The sequence below is a fragment of the Calypte anna genome, chromosome 14 (assembly GCF_003957555.1).
Source record: "Calypte anna isolate BGI_N300 chromosome 14, bCalAnn1_v1.p, whole genome shotgun sequence".
NCBI classification, from domain to species: Eukaryota; Metazoa; Chordata; class Aves; order Apodiformes; family Trochilidae; genus Calypte; species Calypte anna.
In genome coordinates this window covers 5,134,203-5,148,267 of record NC_044260.1, presented here as the reverse complement: position 1 = coordinate 5,148,267, position 14,065 = coordinate 5,134,203, and the positions used below count along the sequence as shown (strand labels likewise).

The following is a 14,065-nucleotide window of genomic DNA, read 5'->3' as shown; positions in this document are numbered from 1 at the left end:
ATCAGTCCTCATCAAAAGCTGCTCTGTGATGCAAACTGCTCTAAGAGGCAGCTCACATCACAACCCCACAGGATTCAAAGGGCAGCTGCAGATAATATTGCATTTCCTTCCCTTCAGGAGAAATGCTGGATTGGAGAGATCTAGCAGAAGCTGCCTCTAATCTTCCTATCTACCTCAGCAAAAGTAACCTCTTCCTTCTTAGATGTAAGACAACAAATTTACAGCATCAGCACTGAATAAAGAAAACTCATCCACCTAGGAAACAGGCAACCCTTTTCCCAGTAGTGTTTGTTGTGGTTTCATTTCCATTACACTCACATTCATACTACAGAAACCACTGTAGATGTTCTCATAGTTCACTGTTTAAATTTGGTACCTCTCATCACATCCACTTTTTTGTTTTCTTTTCAATTTCCTTCTCCCTCACATTTCTTTCCTTCTCCCTCATATCTTTCTTGGTAAAGTGGCTTTATTTTCTCTGGAGCAAGGCTTCTGCTTCTACTAATATTTTCTAATATACTTCTATACTGTGCCTAGCAAGAAGACAGGAGATGCTTTAAAAAAGCCCCTTGTAGGAATCACTGGAGCTGCATGGATGCAGCATGGAGGTTCACTGTCTGCCTCTTATAAAAGTAAAAATACTGAGGACTCCAGGAACTCCACATGTGAATTGAGGGGAAAAGAAAGGCCAGGAAGAAATCTTGCAGCTCTTTTGAAGGCTAAATACAGTCTGGGTAGTAACCTTTGATTGACATCAAGTTTTACACATTCAGTAGCTACAACAGAACAGGATTTATTACAAACCTCTGGCTCCCTGGACAGCAGACAGAGTCTGGAAGTCCCAGCAGTGTCTCACTGGCACCTCCCGTCACAGTTTCACAAGAAGCTGCAGTTTTCAGGCATCCTTGGGGGTTTGTTCGGTCAGCAACCCCTGTCTGCCCACTCATGTCCTGGCCATTCACAGCACTCAGATTAAACAGTGCTCAGGGCCAAGTCTTTCTGGTTGTTTAACAGACTCATGGCATGCTGCCACAGGCAGGGCACACTGTTTTCCATATATTCAGTGCTGCATGACTTCATATCTGTGTTATCTCCAAAAAAACTTAAGGAATCTGTCTGGATGACAAATGCTATATATGATAAAAGCAACTTTTTTTTTTTTTATTTTTTATTTTTTTAAACATGGGAATATTTCTTTCAGCTCTCTTTAGGTACTATGCTTTCATCCAAGACAGGCAACCTGGTTCTTTGTAGGTGCCTGAGCTGACTTCAGCAGTACAGAGCATTTAGCACCAAAGGCTACTCTGCTGATGAATCAGGACACACAGAGGCTTCAAGGTGGTTTCCCCTTATGGCCAGACTGCCCATATCTATTGACTTTACTGTAATGTAGAAGGGTTTTATAAACTCTTCCCACTGATCACTGCAATATTGTCAATACTGAGGTACAGGAGGGCCCAACTTGACTGCAGTCTTTTAGGAAAAGAGGAATATTTAGCAGCCCCACCTCACTACCTGTAGTGCTGGGGTGGGACAAAGGGATGTGGATGATAAGGAAGGAAATCAAAGTAAGCTCTACATAAACTACCAGCTTATTCCCAGTCTTAATATACTATTCAGGTCCCAGATTGGTCTAAATGTGTTGCAGTAGAGAAACTAGCCCCATAAAAGCAATAATGCTAATAACTAGCTGAGAGGGGAGGGGACTGCTCCCTGGAGACTCCTTAGCTGCAAAGTCAGCATGGGAAGGCAGGAGTGGGCCAGGCACAGGAGCTCCCACAGTAATGCTATTAACAACACATCCTGTGTGCTACTTTCCATATCATTTGTGTTTTTTACATTGAAGCTATGCAACATTTCTGATGCAAGTAGAAGTAAGGAATAATTTCTTCCCCCATCAAGAACCTGTGGTCATCTCTGGAGTGAAAGTGAACAGAACTTCATCAGCTCACAGCAGAACACCAGAAGCAAAGACAAGTTCTTTATAAACTTAAGAAGAAATTGGGATATGCAGAAAATAATCACTTTACTGAAATACAGGCAGGGCACAAAGGCTAACATCCTGCTCTTCCTAAAAACCCCTTAACATCTGAAGACAGCAAATGCCATGGACATTTTTACTTTGCATCTCTTTAGAAAGAAGACAATTCCTTCATTATAAACTGAAGGGGAACTCGGATATCAAACATCATCCAGAGAAGTGTTACCTAATGAATACTTCCTCTGCTTTAGGAAGAAGCAGAATGTAACCAAAGAAGAGCTGCCCTCTGTGCACCCACCTGGCCCAACCTTGTTTGACCAGTGAGATGCCAGGAGCCATCAGCACAAAGTGATGCTGTGCTTGCATGCCCACACCCACCTAGAGCTGAGGTCACAGAAAAATCCTTCAAGTGGACTTGAAGGTTTCATTTGCAGGTGCATCCCTCTTCGTGTCTGGATTTCCTATACACAGATGGTAGGAAGCACCAAAGCTTCCAAGCACCAATAGCTCAGCCAACTGTGGATGGAGCATGGCAACTTTTAAATTCCATCTGCTCCTTTTTTGTCACCTTCTGTGCTCAGAAACACATTCATCAGAAGCCCAAGCATGCTGGGACAGTGACAAATTTTACCACCTCTGGCTTGTCACTTCAACAAGACCAGATTATTTTAATATTAATTCATTACCCAATTAAATTCAAATTAATTATGATTTTTAGAAGGCTCTGACATGGCAGTGATGCTGGAGACAGCCTCTGCTGAACACCAGATATAGCACCTTTTTTTAGGGTCAAACACCTGCCTTAGAGTGAGATTCCCCAGTCCTTTGTCAAGGACTCCCTTTTCCTACCAAGAGAAAAAGGACATTGAAATCATCGAGGCAGATGAGTAGTTTTCCTTTATGGTGGCATTATGTTCAGGAAAATATTTCACTTCCCAAATTCTCCACAGATGGTTGAAATCAGAGTTGATTTCCCCATCCTCTTTCCTGGTAGGGGTGCCAGCCTGTCTCTTAACAGAAAGAGTATTAAAAACACTTTTCCTCTTTGTCACAGGGAGAGGAAGGGAAGAGAATGCAGGGAGGAAGGGAATGCTCCACTCTACCCACAGGACAGCAATAAATTGTAAGAGCTCATGGAAAATTCACATTACTGAATTCTTTGCTCAGGACCCAGCTTCCACAGGTCATCTCATCCCTACCTTCAAACATACCACTTTTAAATTAAGAACACAAATGGAAACAATCAGTACCTAAAGCATTCTCATTTTTACTTATGTGTTGCTACAAAACACAAGTCATTACCTCTGTCAGCTCCCCATTAGCTGCCACCTACCTATTTTCTTACAACTAAGACCAAACTCCATCTCTAGCAGCACAAGAAAAGCAAAAATCAAGAGGTACACCAGGACCAGACAAGACAAAAAAGAAGAAAACGGCCAGGAGAGAAATAGTGCCAAACAGGGAAAGATTGGGAGCTGGAAAAAAAGAAAAAAAAAAAAAATATAGAAGGTAGGAGGACAGGGGGGAAGGTATAAAGAGTACAGGAAAGTGAAATGCAGAACTGGAACTGATTCCAAATCTGGGCAGTGATGCCCAGCGCCACCTTCCCAAAGCTGTTACAATCTGCATCCCTGTTTCAGAGACAGGAGGGCTCAGTACCTCTCCCCAGATGGCAGCCTGACCTTGGTGCACTCTCCTCTTACACAACCTGGACCCAGGAAGCTGCTGGGAGAGAAACAAAACGCCCGTGAAGTCACAGCCCATTCCCGTAATGCGGCTGCCACAGATCTGCCCCATTAACACTGCACAACCCCACGTGCCAATTTATATTGGGAAAAAGGACAGCCTGGTGTTGTTATAGCTCACATTGTTCAAACCTCTCTTTTGCAATAGCCCTGGTGCTCATTTTAATAGAGACTATTACGGCACAAATGAGAGGAAAGGACCACTGAACTCCGTGGCAAGTTGCCAGGTTGTGCTGCAGCCTCCAGCAGTTATGTTCAAAGAGATTTAAAGTCCAGCATAACCTTGATTTTTAATAGAGTCACATTTAATGAGCTTTAACGTCCACAGTAATAATTTCCTTATTACCTATCCAAGAGTTGGAGCCATGATCAGAAAAAACGTGCTGCACTCCAGTCCAATGAACGAATTTAATGATGGCCAATATATTATTATCAAAACCATCAACATCATTGTCCTGAATGCCTTTCTTTGGTTGGTCTGATTACAATTCTTTGAACTTCAATAGTAATTGTTGCAGATCACACAAGCTTGCTGAACACTGCAAACCTGACTGGCGAGAGGCCACCCAAAGCCCTCACCTCTGCCAATAATTCAGCCTATACAGCAAAACAGGACAATAAAAATCTTACACTTATCTCTGTCTGTCAAAAAGCAAAAGTAAACCTATGTATGACCTTTGTTGCCTTCCCAGCTTTTACCTACACTCTTCCTACTCTGTCCTCACTCTCCTTTCATCCCATTCAATTCTGACACAAGGGACTTCCCACCTTGAGAGCCCAGAGAACTGAATTTGCTTCTTCTATGTGTCATACAAAGGAGATGGATAAACAGACATATGGGTGTTGCAGCTGAGGGAAAAGGGTGCAAGAAAAATTCTAACTCTTGTTATTTTTGTACAGAAAGTGCTCCACAAACTTCACTGAAACCTGTTCCCTTATTATGCACAATAAACATCCCTCCCTAAGGCAGCCAACTGCACAGTGACAAACACTGCAGAGGGAGTTTCTGCCACATGCTCCCCATTTCACACCTTGAAAACACACCACAGTGGAAGGCATATGACAGCCATTCCTGTGGGCAGAGCTCTCAAGAACCTAAGAAAACAGCAAAAGCTGGATCTCCATCTCCCATTTCTTATCCAGAGGGAGACAGCATTAGTAAGTTTTCTGGCCACATGAATCCATGCTAAACCCCTCCTGGAACAGCTGTTGCAGCCACACTGCAGATGCTGTGTGAGCTAAGCAGGACAAAGTCAACACAAAAATGGATGCAGCTTGCTCAGTGTGCTTGATGAGTTGTCCCCAAATCCACCAGGAGCTCTGCTCTGCCCCAGCAAGAAGGCCAAATCTGGTATTCATCTGGTGAATTCAAAACTAGTTGAGATAAGCCTGCTAAGTATGCAGTCACTGCTTTCACATCCTCAGTATCTCTTGCTCACCCTGATACACACAGATTGAATCCTCCAATCACACTGCTCAGTGCTCCACAGCAGAAAGAAGTGTTTTGCACTATTTATGGCAACCTTCTGTGTGTATGACAGTGATGCACACAAGTAATAATATAATAAAATAATAATATAGTACAAGAAAAAAAAAACCCAGATCTTTCCATACAACCTGGTTTACTACACACATGCCCTGGTACCAGTCATCCACAGGCTCCTCTATCCTTGACTCCCAGCTCCTTTCCCCACTTTGTTTACATGAATCACTTCCATATGCATTTCAAGGCACACTAAAAATGCAAAGGGCCCTTCTGTGATTGTGAGAAATGACAATGAAGTATTTCCCACCCTGCCAGGCTCTGCAGCTGATGCTCTGTCCCATCTGAGTTGGTGACCAGAAGGCAGAATGATACAGCATGGGACTGGGGTAGGTATATGAGAGGCTGGAAACACCCTGAAACCCAGTGAGCTGTTTGTTTTCCTGTCGGAATCAAAGGCAAAAAAAGAAAACAGCTTTAAAAATGAATCCCTTATGAGCTAAAGGTAACATCCCAGCACAGCAGCACCTCACAAACCGCTAAAAGCAACGGCGTGAAAGGCAGCAGAATAATAATGAATAACAAATCACAGAGGCATATGTGAGAAATTAATTCCCCCAGAAGAAACAATCTAATTACTGTAGATGATAGCCCAGAGGTTCATTCAGCAGCAGCAGAGATAGAGAGCTGCCCTGACCTCTGCATCCTCTCTGCCCCTGGCAGGCACTCTCTTCCCTGGGCTGGAGGGGCTCAGCCCACTGCATGGACCTGCAGGATTAGGTGTGCTGGGTACTTGGGGGCAGAGCAAGAGACAAGGGCACTGGGCAGCAGCATCTACTGTCATTTAAAAGTCAGTGTACTTCAAAGTCAAATTACAATGCAAGAACTATTCCCCAACTGCTGGAGTCCCAGGGGGCTCTTAGACAGGAAGCTCCTACAGGCAAAGCCAGCTTTCCCTGAATGGTCAGGAAGCCTTTAATGCTTATGCACTTGTTACAGCATCCCCTAACAACACTGAAAAACTGTCCTTGTATCTCTAACATCCAGTCAGCTCTTCACTTTATAAACTATCCCACCTACATTTCTCACCATCATCTTTTTAAGGCTATATGGTACCATAATCCACTACGAGATGCTGAAACAAAAATGTTCTTAGCAGTAACAAAGTAATATTGAGCAATGGGAAAACAAACAAGCTACTTCCAGAGAACTTCAGTGTCATAACAGTGAAAGATGTTTCCTTCTGCATTTTTCCTTTAAACCAGGGCTTTTGTGGATGTCAAGCCTCCAGCACAGCTCTACCCTCTTATCCTCATCCAAGGGAGCATCCTGACCTGTGGACAAAGACCATGTACCTGCTGCTGGATCAGAACAACTTAACCCTACATGGACCTTAAGCTCTCTTTTGCTTTTTTATTATCTAACAAAAATATATGGAGGGCAAGGTACATGCAAGAGAGTTACAGCAGTAAGATGTATAAGCATCATGACTCTGCCTGGCATCCTGGGCCATGTTTTATTGATATCCTTACCTTGATTTAGAGTCTCAAAGCAGGTCTAGAGGTGTTGACTTTGGGGTTACTGCACTAAAAAGTCAAGTTCAGGTATGTGAAGGAAGACAATGTATGGGAGGAGAGCACAGATTGTGTGAAATGTATTTAGCTCAGTGAAAGATGTTCTCTATTTTCATGGAGTATTGAATGTAGCTGTGATTAATGGGGCACATATACACTGATAAACAGTATTAATTTGTTTTAAGCCAGGTCTGAAACCATTTCAACTGCTTGCTTCCCTGCAGCTATGAAAGTTATTTCCTGCTCTTCATACTACCTCAAGGGCTAAACCAGCCCTGAAAGGAAGAAAATATTTCCTCTTACTCCATTGGCAGCACCAACCTATGAAACCTTTTGTATTTCTACTTCATTTTTCATGAGCAAATGATACAGATTATTTATCCTTACCACCTACCCTCTGTACCAAACTGCCAAATGATTGCCACCACACATTCACACTCTCCTGCATCAATCCAGCTTTTTTTATTCTCGTTACAACCCTTCCATCAAGCACGCTGTCTGCAATGTCTCCATCTGCTTCTGCAGTCAGTTCCTCTGGCAGCGCAGATGAGTAAAGTGCATTTTCACATCCAGAAGCCAGCAACCTACCTGCAATTTCTTGTGGTGACTGAAAACTCCCAACTCCTTCCAAATTCCCAGGGATGGAGCCACCTCCTTCAAGCACCCTCACCAGCTCCCTCAGCCTTTCACACTCCTCCTGGAGCTGCTGCTGCTCCTCCCTGCGCTGCTGCTTGGCCAAGCTCGCTGGGTTCATGCTGAAATGAAGAACTTTGGTTCTGCTGGGGTCATAGTCACCCTGTGTTGCAGGAAAAAAAAAAAAACAGATGCAGATTAAGTGACTGATCCAGCCTCCAAAGCCTGGACCACTCCCTGTATGAAGGCAAAAAATGTTACAGCAGAAAAAGGGATGCTTATGCAGTGAGAATGTTTTATTCCAGCAGTTGAAGTCACCCAAAGCTGCCATTGCTGCTTCTTCTATTGCTACTCCCTTTTTCAAAATAAAACAAACCCAAAAAACTCCTACTCAACAGATCTTGCTCTCTGGCTGACACCTCCACAGTTAAATTTAACTCCAGAAATGAAGTTTGATGGTTGGATTTTAAATCTCTTGAGAGAAGGAGATTATAATGAACACACAGATAACACCCTTAAACAACAGCAGGACACCCAGTACTAGTCTAATTTATTACTCGTACAAGCCAGCAACATCCATAGCACTCCAATGGAGGAGTCCTTAGCAAGTTGTACCAGCTCAGCTCAAGCAAGTAACAAGGTATTTTATACTTTCTTTTTTTCTCAGAGTTGAGTTGTATTTATTGCAGCTTGAACAGTCAGTCAAATCCTAAGATAGCAAATTAATATTCTTTCAAAGTGAGAGGAAAACACTGATGTTATATTTGTGATTTCAGAAAGACAATTTTCATATAAACTACAGAAAGCCTCACAACCATAAAAGTAGTAAAGCATGTGCTAATGTTGGCTTCCACAGCACTCTGCCCAGCTGAAACCCTATAGCACCGCCTGCATAAAAAGGCATTTTATATGGTAATATTTTTCTTTCAATTAAATCTCGGGACCGAAAGTGATTTTTGTAAACATTAATTAACCCTCAAGAGCAGCATGAGGTAGGCATTATCCCAATTTTATCATTTCATTTTCATAAAAGACATGCTAGAACTTTATGTGGGTTTTTGTCATGCAAACCAGCACAGTCACTGAGCAACATGATTCTGAATTGCTGGGCATTGCTGGTAAGAGACCCCAGAAGATCTCATTCCCCAACATCTTTTATTGAAAACACTCTGTCCACATATTGTAAAGAATCTCTGCCTCAGCAGGGGGTGAATCACCAAAACTTGCCACCCCAGAGCTTGGCAGCAGATGCAGAACTGGTTCAAAAATGGGTTTGACAAATTCATGGGCAAAAGCTTCCTAAGTGGACCCTGCCAAGGAGGACAGGGGTGCATTGCTGGTGCATCCTCCAGCATTGCTGGCTTCTGGGAAAGTCCTGGTCCTGGGGACTGTGGCCTGGTTTGTCAGCTCTCCCAAAAAAGTATTTTCAAAGCTCTTCAAAATCCACTGTGATACAAAGGCTGTGGCAGAATCCATCTCATTTAATATTTCTGGGAGATCATCAATGTATTTGCCATGCTACTCACATTTTTGGGCTAGGGGCAGTAGCTTTCTCTATTCTACACAGCTCACATCAAACCAGCACATTTCTCTCTACATCTAAAATATTAGTATGGCCGGTTTATATAATAGTAATGTCTAAAAGAAACCAAGTGAGACAGAGATCCCTGTGTGGTAGGTGCTGTACAAACCCCAGAACCTGCCACCTGGTCTCTCCTTCAGCATGGAAAGTGTGCTTGAGGTTTGGAAACTTGGCCTGAATGTGAGAAGCAACAAAACAAACCTAAGCTCTTGGTGCCTTTATATAGAAATATGAGACATCTGGGGGATGCAATCATTATATGACCTGTAGACAGTCTCTGTGTTCAAAAGCCACCCTGCCTCTGGTTTATTCAATAGACAACTTAGTAGATTGTTCTGCTCATCATCACATCATGGACAGTGTCTCAGACTGCTGGTTTCTGCTGCCATTGCTAGTTTCTCAGCAGCACCCCTTCTTTAACCAAAGAAAAAAAAACCTATTGTTTTCTCCAATATTTTAAAACTTGGAAATTGCAGAGATGCTGAACAGCAAATAACTGGAACTGGAGAGAACTGCTGGTGTTCATCGATTCTTCTTGCAAGGAACAACATCGAGTCAGTAATTCAGATTTGTCAGAAAAATGTACACAGAGCTTCAGTTTAGGAGGAAGCAATAAATACCTTGATTGATTGCAACTAAGTCTGGTTGACACTTAGTAGAAGAGTGAATTATTCATTCCTGAAAAGCAAGATGCTAACTAGCTGATTTGGTGCTTAAGGCAGCAAAACCATTTTTGTGCTCTCAGAAGGGCACCGGACATTTTACAGAGATGATTTGTTGACTCCACATGTTAATATGTTCTACAGTTTGTGAAATAATGTTGTTTTGATGCATTATTCTTGCCTCCCAGACACATGCCTTAAGGTAGGTGCAAGGGAAACTCTTTCATAGACCACTGAGAAAAACCATCCCACCACTTCTGTCCTACTTGCAGAGTCATTATGTGAGACAGCCACAGCAGATGCAATGCACTAATATTGTCTTAATGCAATATGTTCTAAGCACACACTGGGACATGGCAGAACTATTTAGTAAGACTCTGGCTATCAATAAACATTCTGACAAAAGACTATGGAAACAAGAATTTGCAACAGGGCCAATCTTCCATGTAGAACAGATGTACAAACTCAAGTCAGATGCTGCTGCCTTCCTTCCCACTTCCATCTCCCAGCCTGGAAAAAACAAAACAAAACAACAAAAACCAACCCAAAACAAACATCCCAGCCCGAGGGGATAATTGTGCTGATGTTATGTGTCATTTTTTAAAACTATATTGTGGGCAGACAAGTCAATATTTTGGTCTACATGTTGAAACTGTAGCTCAAAAATTTCCTAAATTATCTCCCCATTAAGGAAGAAGCAGTCAAAAGTGATGAAGCAATGAGTGAAAACAGGATTGCTTTAATCTCTGAAAAACAGAAACTTTTCCTTCAGAACAGGAGTTGTTTAGAGGAACAATGAAAGCTGCCAGTGACAGCACCTTGAAAGGGGCTGAAGTTATTCTGGCATCTCTCCTCCTGGTTGTTTGAAAACTGCACAGTCCCAATTCAGATATGTCTTTCTCCAGGAGCTATAAAAGCTTTTTTTCTCCACTCAACTCACTTTCACAGGCCCACAGGTAAGAAGAAAGTACTCAAAACCATGTGAACTACTTTACGTTTGATCAAACATTCAGGGCTTAACAACTCCATTTAAGATTCATTCATCTGCTGCAGGTATTTCTAATCAGAAGGTAGAATTGGTAGCAGAGGGAATAATCTCAACTGTCGTGGATGTTTATCTAACATCTCTAATGAAATTAAGAAGCTCATATATCTCAAGGAGGCAATGACTATCAGGATACAATGCCAGTAAACACTGTCAAGGATTTTCAGCTACCTTTCCATTCTCATAGTCTCCTCCTGCTTAATGCATTTGAAAGCATTAATCAAAAACCACTGATGAGACTCATGTGCACTTAAATGCCTTATTTTTTCATAGTTGTGACATCTATCAAACTCAAAAAATCATGATTTCTGAGCAGCACAAGAAATTATGGCAGACCATATGGACAGCTGAGCTGCTTTGAGGGAGTAGTGATTAAAGAGATTGTGCTTGCCCCTGCTGAGAAAAGGCTGATGCTTGGAAGCTCTTCAAGGAAAAGACCATTCCTTCTTTGTGCAACTGTGGCACACAGTGAGCACCACCCAAATACAAGCAATACACATTGCTGCTTTCATAGTTAGGGAATTTTTTTCCATGCTGACTTCTTAAAGAGAAAGATCTCCAAGGTTTCAGGCCTGGGATGCATTATTCAACACCTGGGAATTTAAATAGAAACGGTCTAAGGTGTTTAGTAGATTTTATCAGCTTCAGAGGAATGCTGGGTCAACAGTTAGCTTGGAAGAACATCCCAAACAAAGACTGCATCTATCTGTAGGAGACAGACAGGAAAGTTTTGTAAATACAGATATAAAGCATTAAAATTAGAGTGGTGGTAGAAGGAAAGTGTTTAAAAAGCATCCAACTGGGCAAGAATTCTCTTGCTTCCATTCACTAGGCAAGAAGTTACCTAAACTGTCAACAAGAACACACAGCAGATAACTGGGTAGATGCATGTGGCTAATGCCTGACTCTGAACCTTTGAATTCTCAAGTAGAAGAAAGCAGAGCCTGGGTAAGACCCTGAGTAAAACAGAAGCAGCACATCCTGGAAACTTCGAAGATGGAGGGACATGAGATTGAATCACTTCTCAGGAGGATGATTAGAAGCTGATCAATGATTTAGACCATTTAGATGAGGAAAAACAGTGGCTTGGGGTTCCTGAAAGAGAGTGGTGTTGAAAAGAGGGGTTCTCAAAAGAAGTGGTCCCAGAAAGAAGGCAGCTTAGGAAAAAGAAGTTGGTGATCCTGACTGGAGAAAAGAGGCTGAAAGTGGAGGAAGACCCTGGAGATCAGAGGAATTCACAGGTAAGAAGGTCAAGGGGTGCTCAGGGGCCTTGGCCAGCAGCACCTCTGACTGGTCACTGTGAGCAGACAGAACTTTCTGCCTGACCTTCCTGCTGGGAAGGGATGCTGAGCCCAAGAGAAGGCAACATTGAGGTGGGGGAGTGAACAAACAACTGTGTGAAAAAACAAAGTGGGGTAAAGTGTGTGGTATCATTGGTTCTAAATTAAACTCCAGTGTCCAGATCTGCCATGTGTTGATGCTTACTCCTTCTGCTCCCTGACTGTCTCCTGTAGTTTTGTGACAAAATGTTACCTCTGGCTGGTCTCTCACCATGTCAGGCTCCAGCTACTAAATTCCTGCAAAATCCAAGTTTCTGTTAGAAGGGCTGATGCTGCTTTTATGGACCTGCAAATTTATCCTTGGAACTGAGTGCCTCCTCCTGATTGTGGATACTTTACACATTCAAGCTGCAGCAGAAATGGATTCCTCTCCCAAGCCCCCACGTTTCTGGAATTACTGTTTTACTTTAAAAAAAAAAAAAAAAGTGGTATTTGTGAGTAAACATAGCCACACACACACACAGGCCTTGCACACAGCTAATGAATACCCTGTTGCTTTTACTGAATTATGAAAGCAGAGAAGTCACAAATCATTAGAAGTCATCTTTGAATGGATTTATCTTCAGCTAACAGTTAATGGTATGCTATTTATGTCAAGAATTGTCTGCTGTTAGTCCTGCATCAATACCCACTGGAAATCTTCCTCAAAGATGGATAACCAAAAAACAGTGGGAAGACAAAATTGAAATTTATTACTTGAAAGGCACATGGCAAGGTCCCCAGCAAATAAAGCTCCTGTTGCAGAAGCTTATTAACTAGAGTCAGCCTTGCTATAAAGGCAAGCAGCTTCTCCTGGTCAACCTTTATTTTATTTTTATTTCAAAATCTTTTAAAAAATAATAATAAAAATTGGGTTGCTTAGTTCTCTCCTAAAGCATATAGGAGACATTTCTGCACTCGGTGTAAGACAGTCCCAGAAAGCTTAATCCTACCTTAGGAAATGTAATTTTAATGGAAATACTGTTTCTTGGTTTTGTTCTTTTTGTTTCTTTGCTCAGGCTTGTTAAAGTGATTAGAGTAAAACCCAAAGTAAACCACATCCCCAAGAATTCCCTCTGTAGCCAGTGCACAAAGCACAGCATGCTCACCAGCCCCAGCTCCCTCTGTCACAGAAGATAACCACACCAAGGGATCTTTAAAGCCCTTGGCACAGGAGCTGCATTAACAAAAACGCATTGCAAAAAGGAGACAAAGCAAACTAACAAATAAGCAACAACCACCACCTGCTCCTTTTAGCTGTGCCAGTATGTGCACACTCAAAATCAGAAGCAATTGGCAAAAAATTCACAGAAGGTGCTGGATGGTAGGCAAAGGCTCACTGGTTCCCACCAGGTATCACATTGCTTCCCTGCCTTCTTTCCCACATTTCTCTCCCCATCATCTTTCTCTGTGTATCTGCACCATGCACGACCCTGAAACCCGGCAGCAGAAATTCACTTGGTCAAACTTTTAATCCTCCTCTTAGCCAGTTCTAAGTCCAGCTCCTACAACTTTTTCCCCCAAACAAGATCTTCCTTCTTGCCCCAGTGTGGCCTCTTGCCCTTACACCTTGCTTCAGGCAACCCTTCTTCTGTGGCCTCCTGAACACCCACGTCAGTCATTTCCAGTGAAGGTGAAGATAATCTGTGTCAGTCTGAGCTATGTCTCTTCATCCCCAAGAACTCCTCTGTAGTTCCCACCAGCACAACAGAGTTCAGCCCCCTACCCTCACTTGCAGGGACATGAATAATCCCAGAACACCTTCTTCTACAAGGCTTTTTCCTCTCCTTCCTGAGCTGACCTGCCACACTACACATACTCATTGATATTCCTCCCTATGGCCCTCTTCTACCGACGCATCTACAGCAAATGAGCAATGAGACAGAGAGGGGGTTGGAGTCAGGATGTATCACAGACAAAAAAGCTCTAATCACCCTGATCACACTGCTCTAACACCAGACTCCATCTTCTGGTACCACATGTAACACATTTTGGGCAGTACTGCAATATGAGTAATAAAATAAAATGTCTCACCAGTGGT

The 14,065-nt window shown here is 42.6% G+C and overlaps 1 protein-coding gene across 2 annotated transcripts in view; it reads right to left on the bottom strand.

The window, feature by feature from the left end:
* Positions 1-14,065, bottom strand: part of MAD1L1 (mitotic arrest deficient 1 like 1) — a 339,536-nt gene that overhangs the window by 110,813 nt on the left and 214,658 nt on the right. For both annotated transcript variants that reach the window (XM_030459652.1, XM_030459653.1), the window contains one exon: positions 7,372-7,579. In XM_030459652.1, coding sequence (XP_030315512.1) covers positions 7,372-7,579 — 208 coding nt within the window. The remainder of the gene's footprint in view (positions 1-7,371; positions 7,580-14,065) is intronic.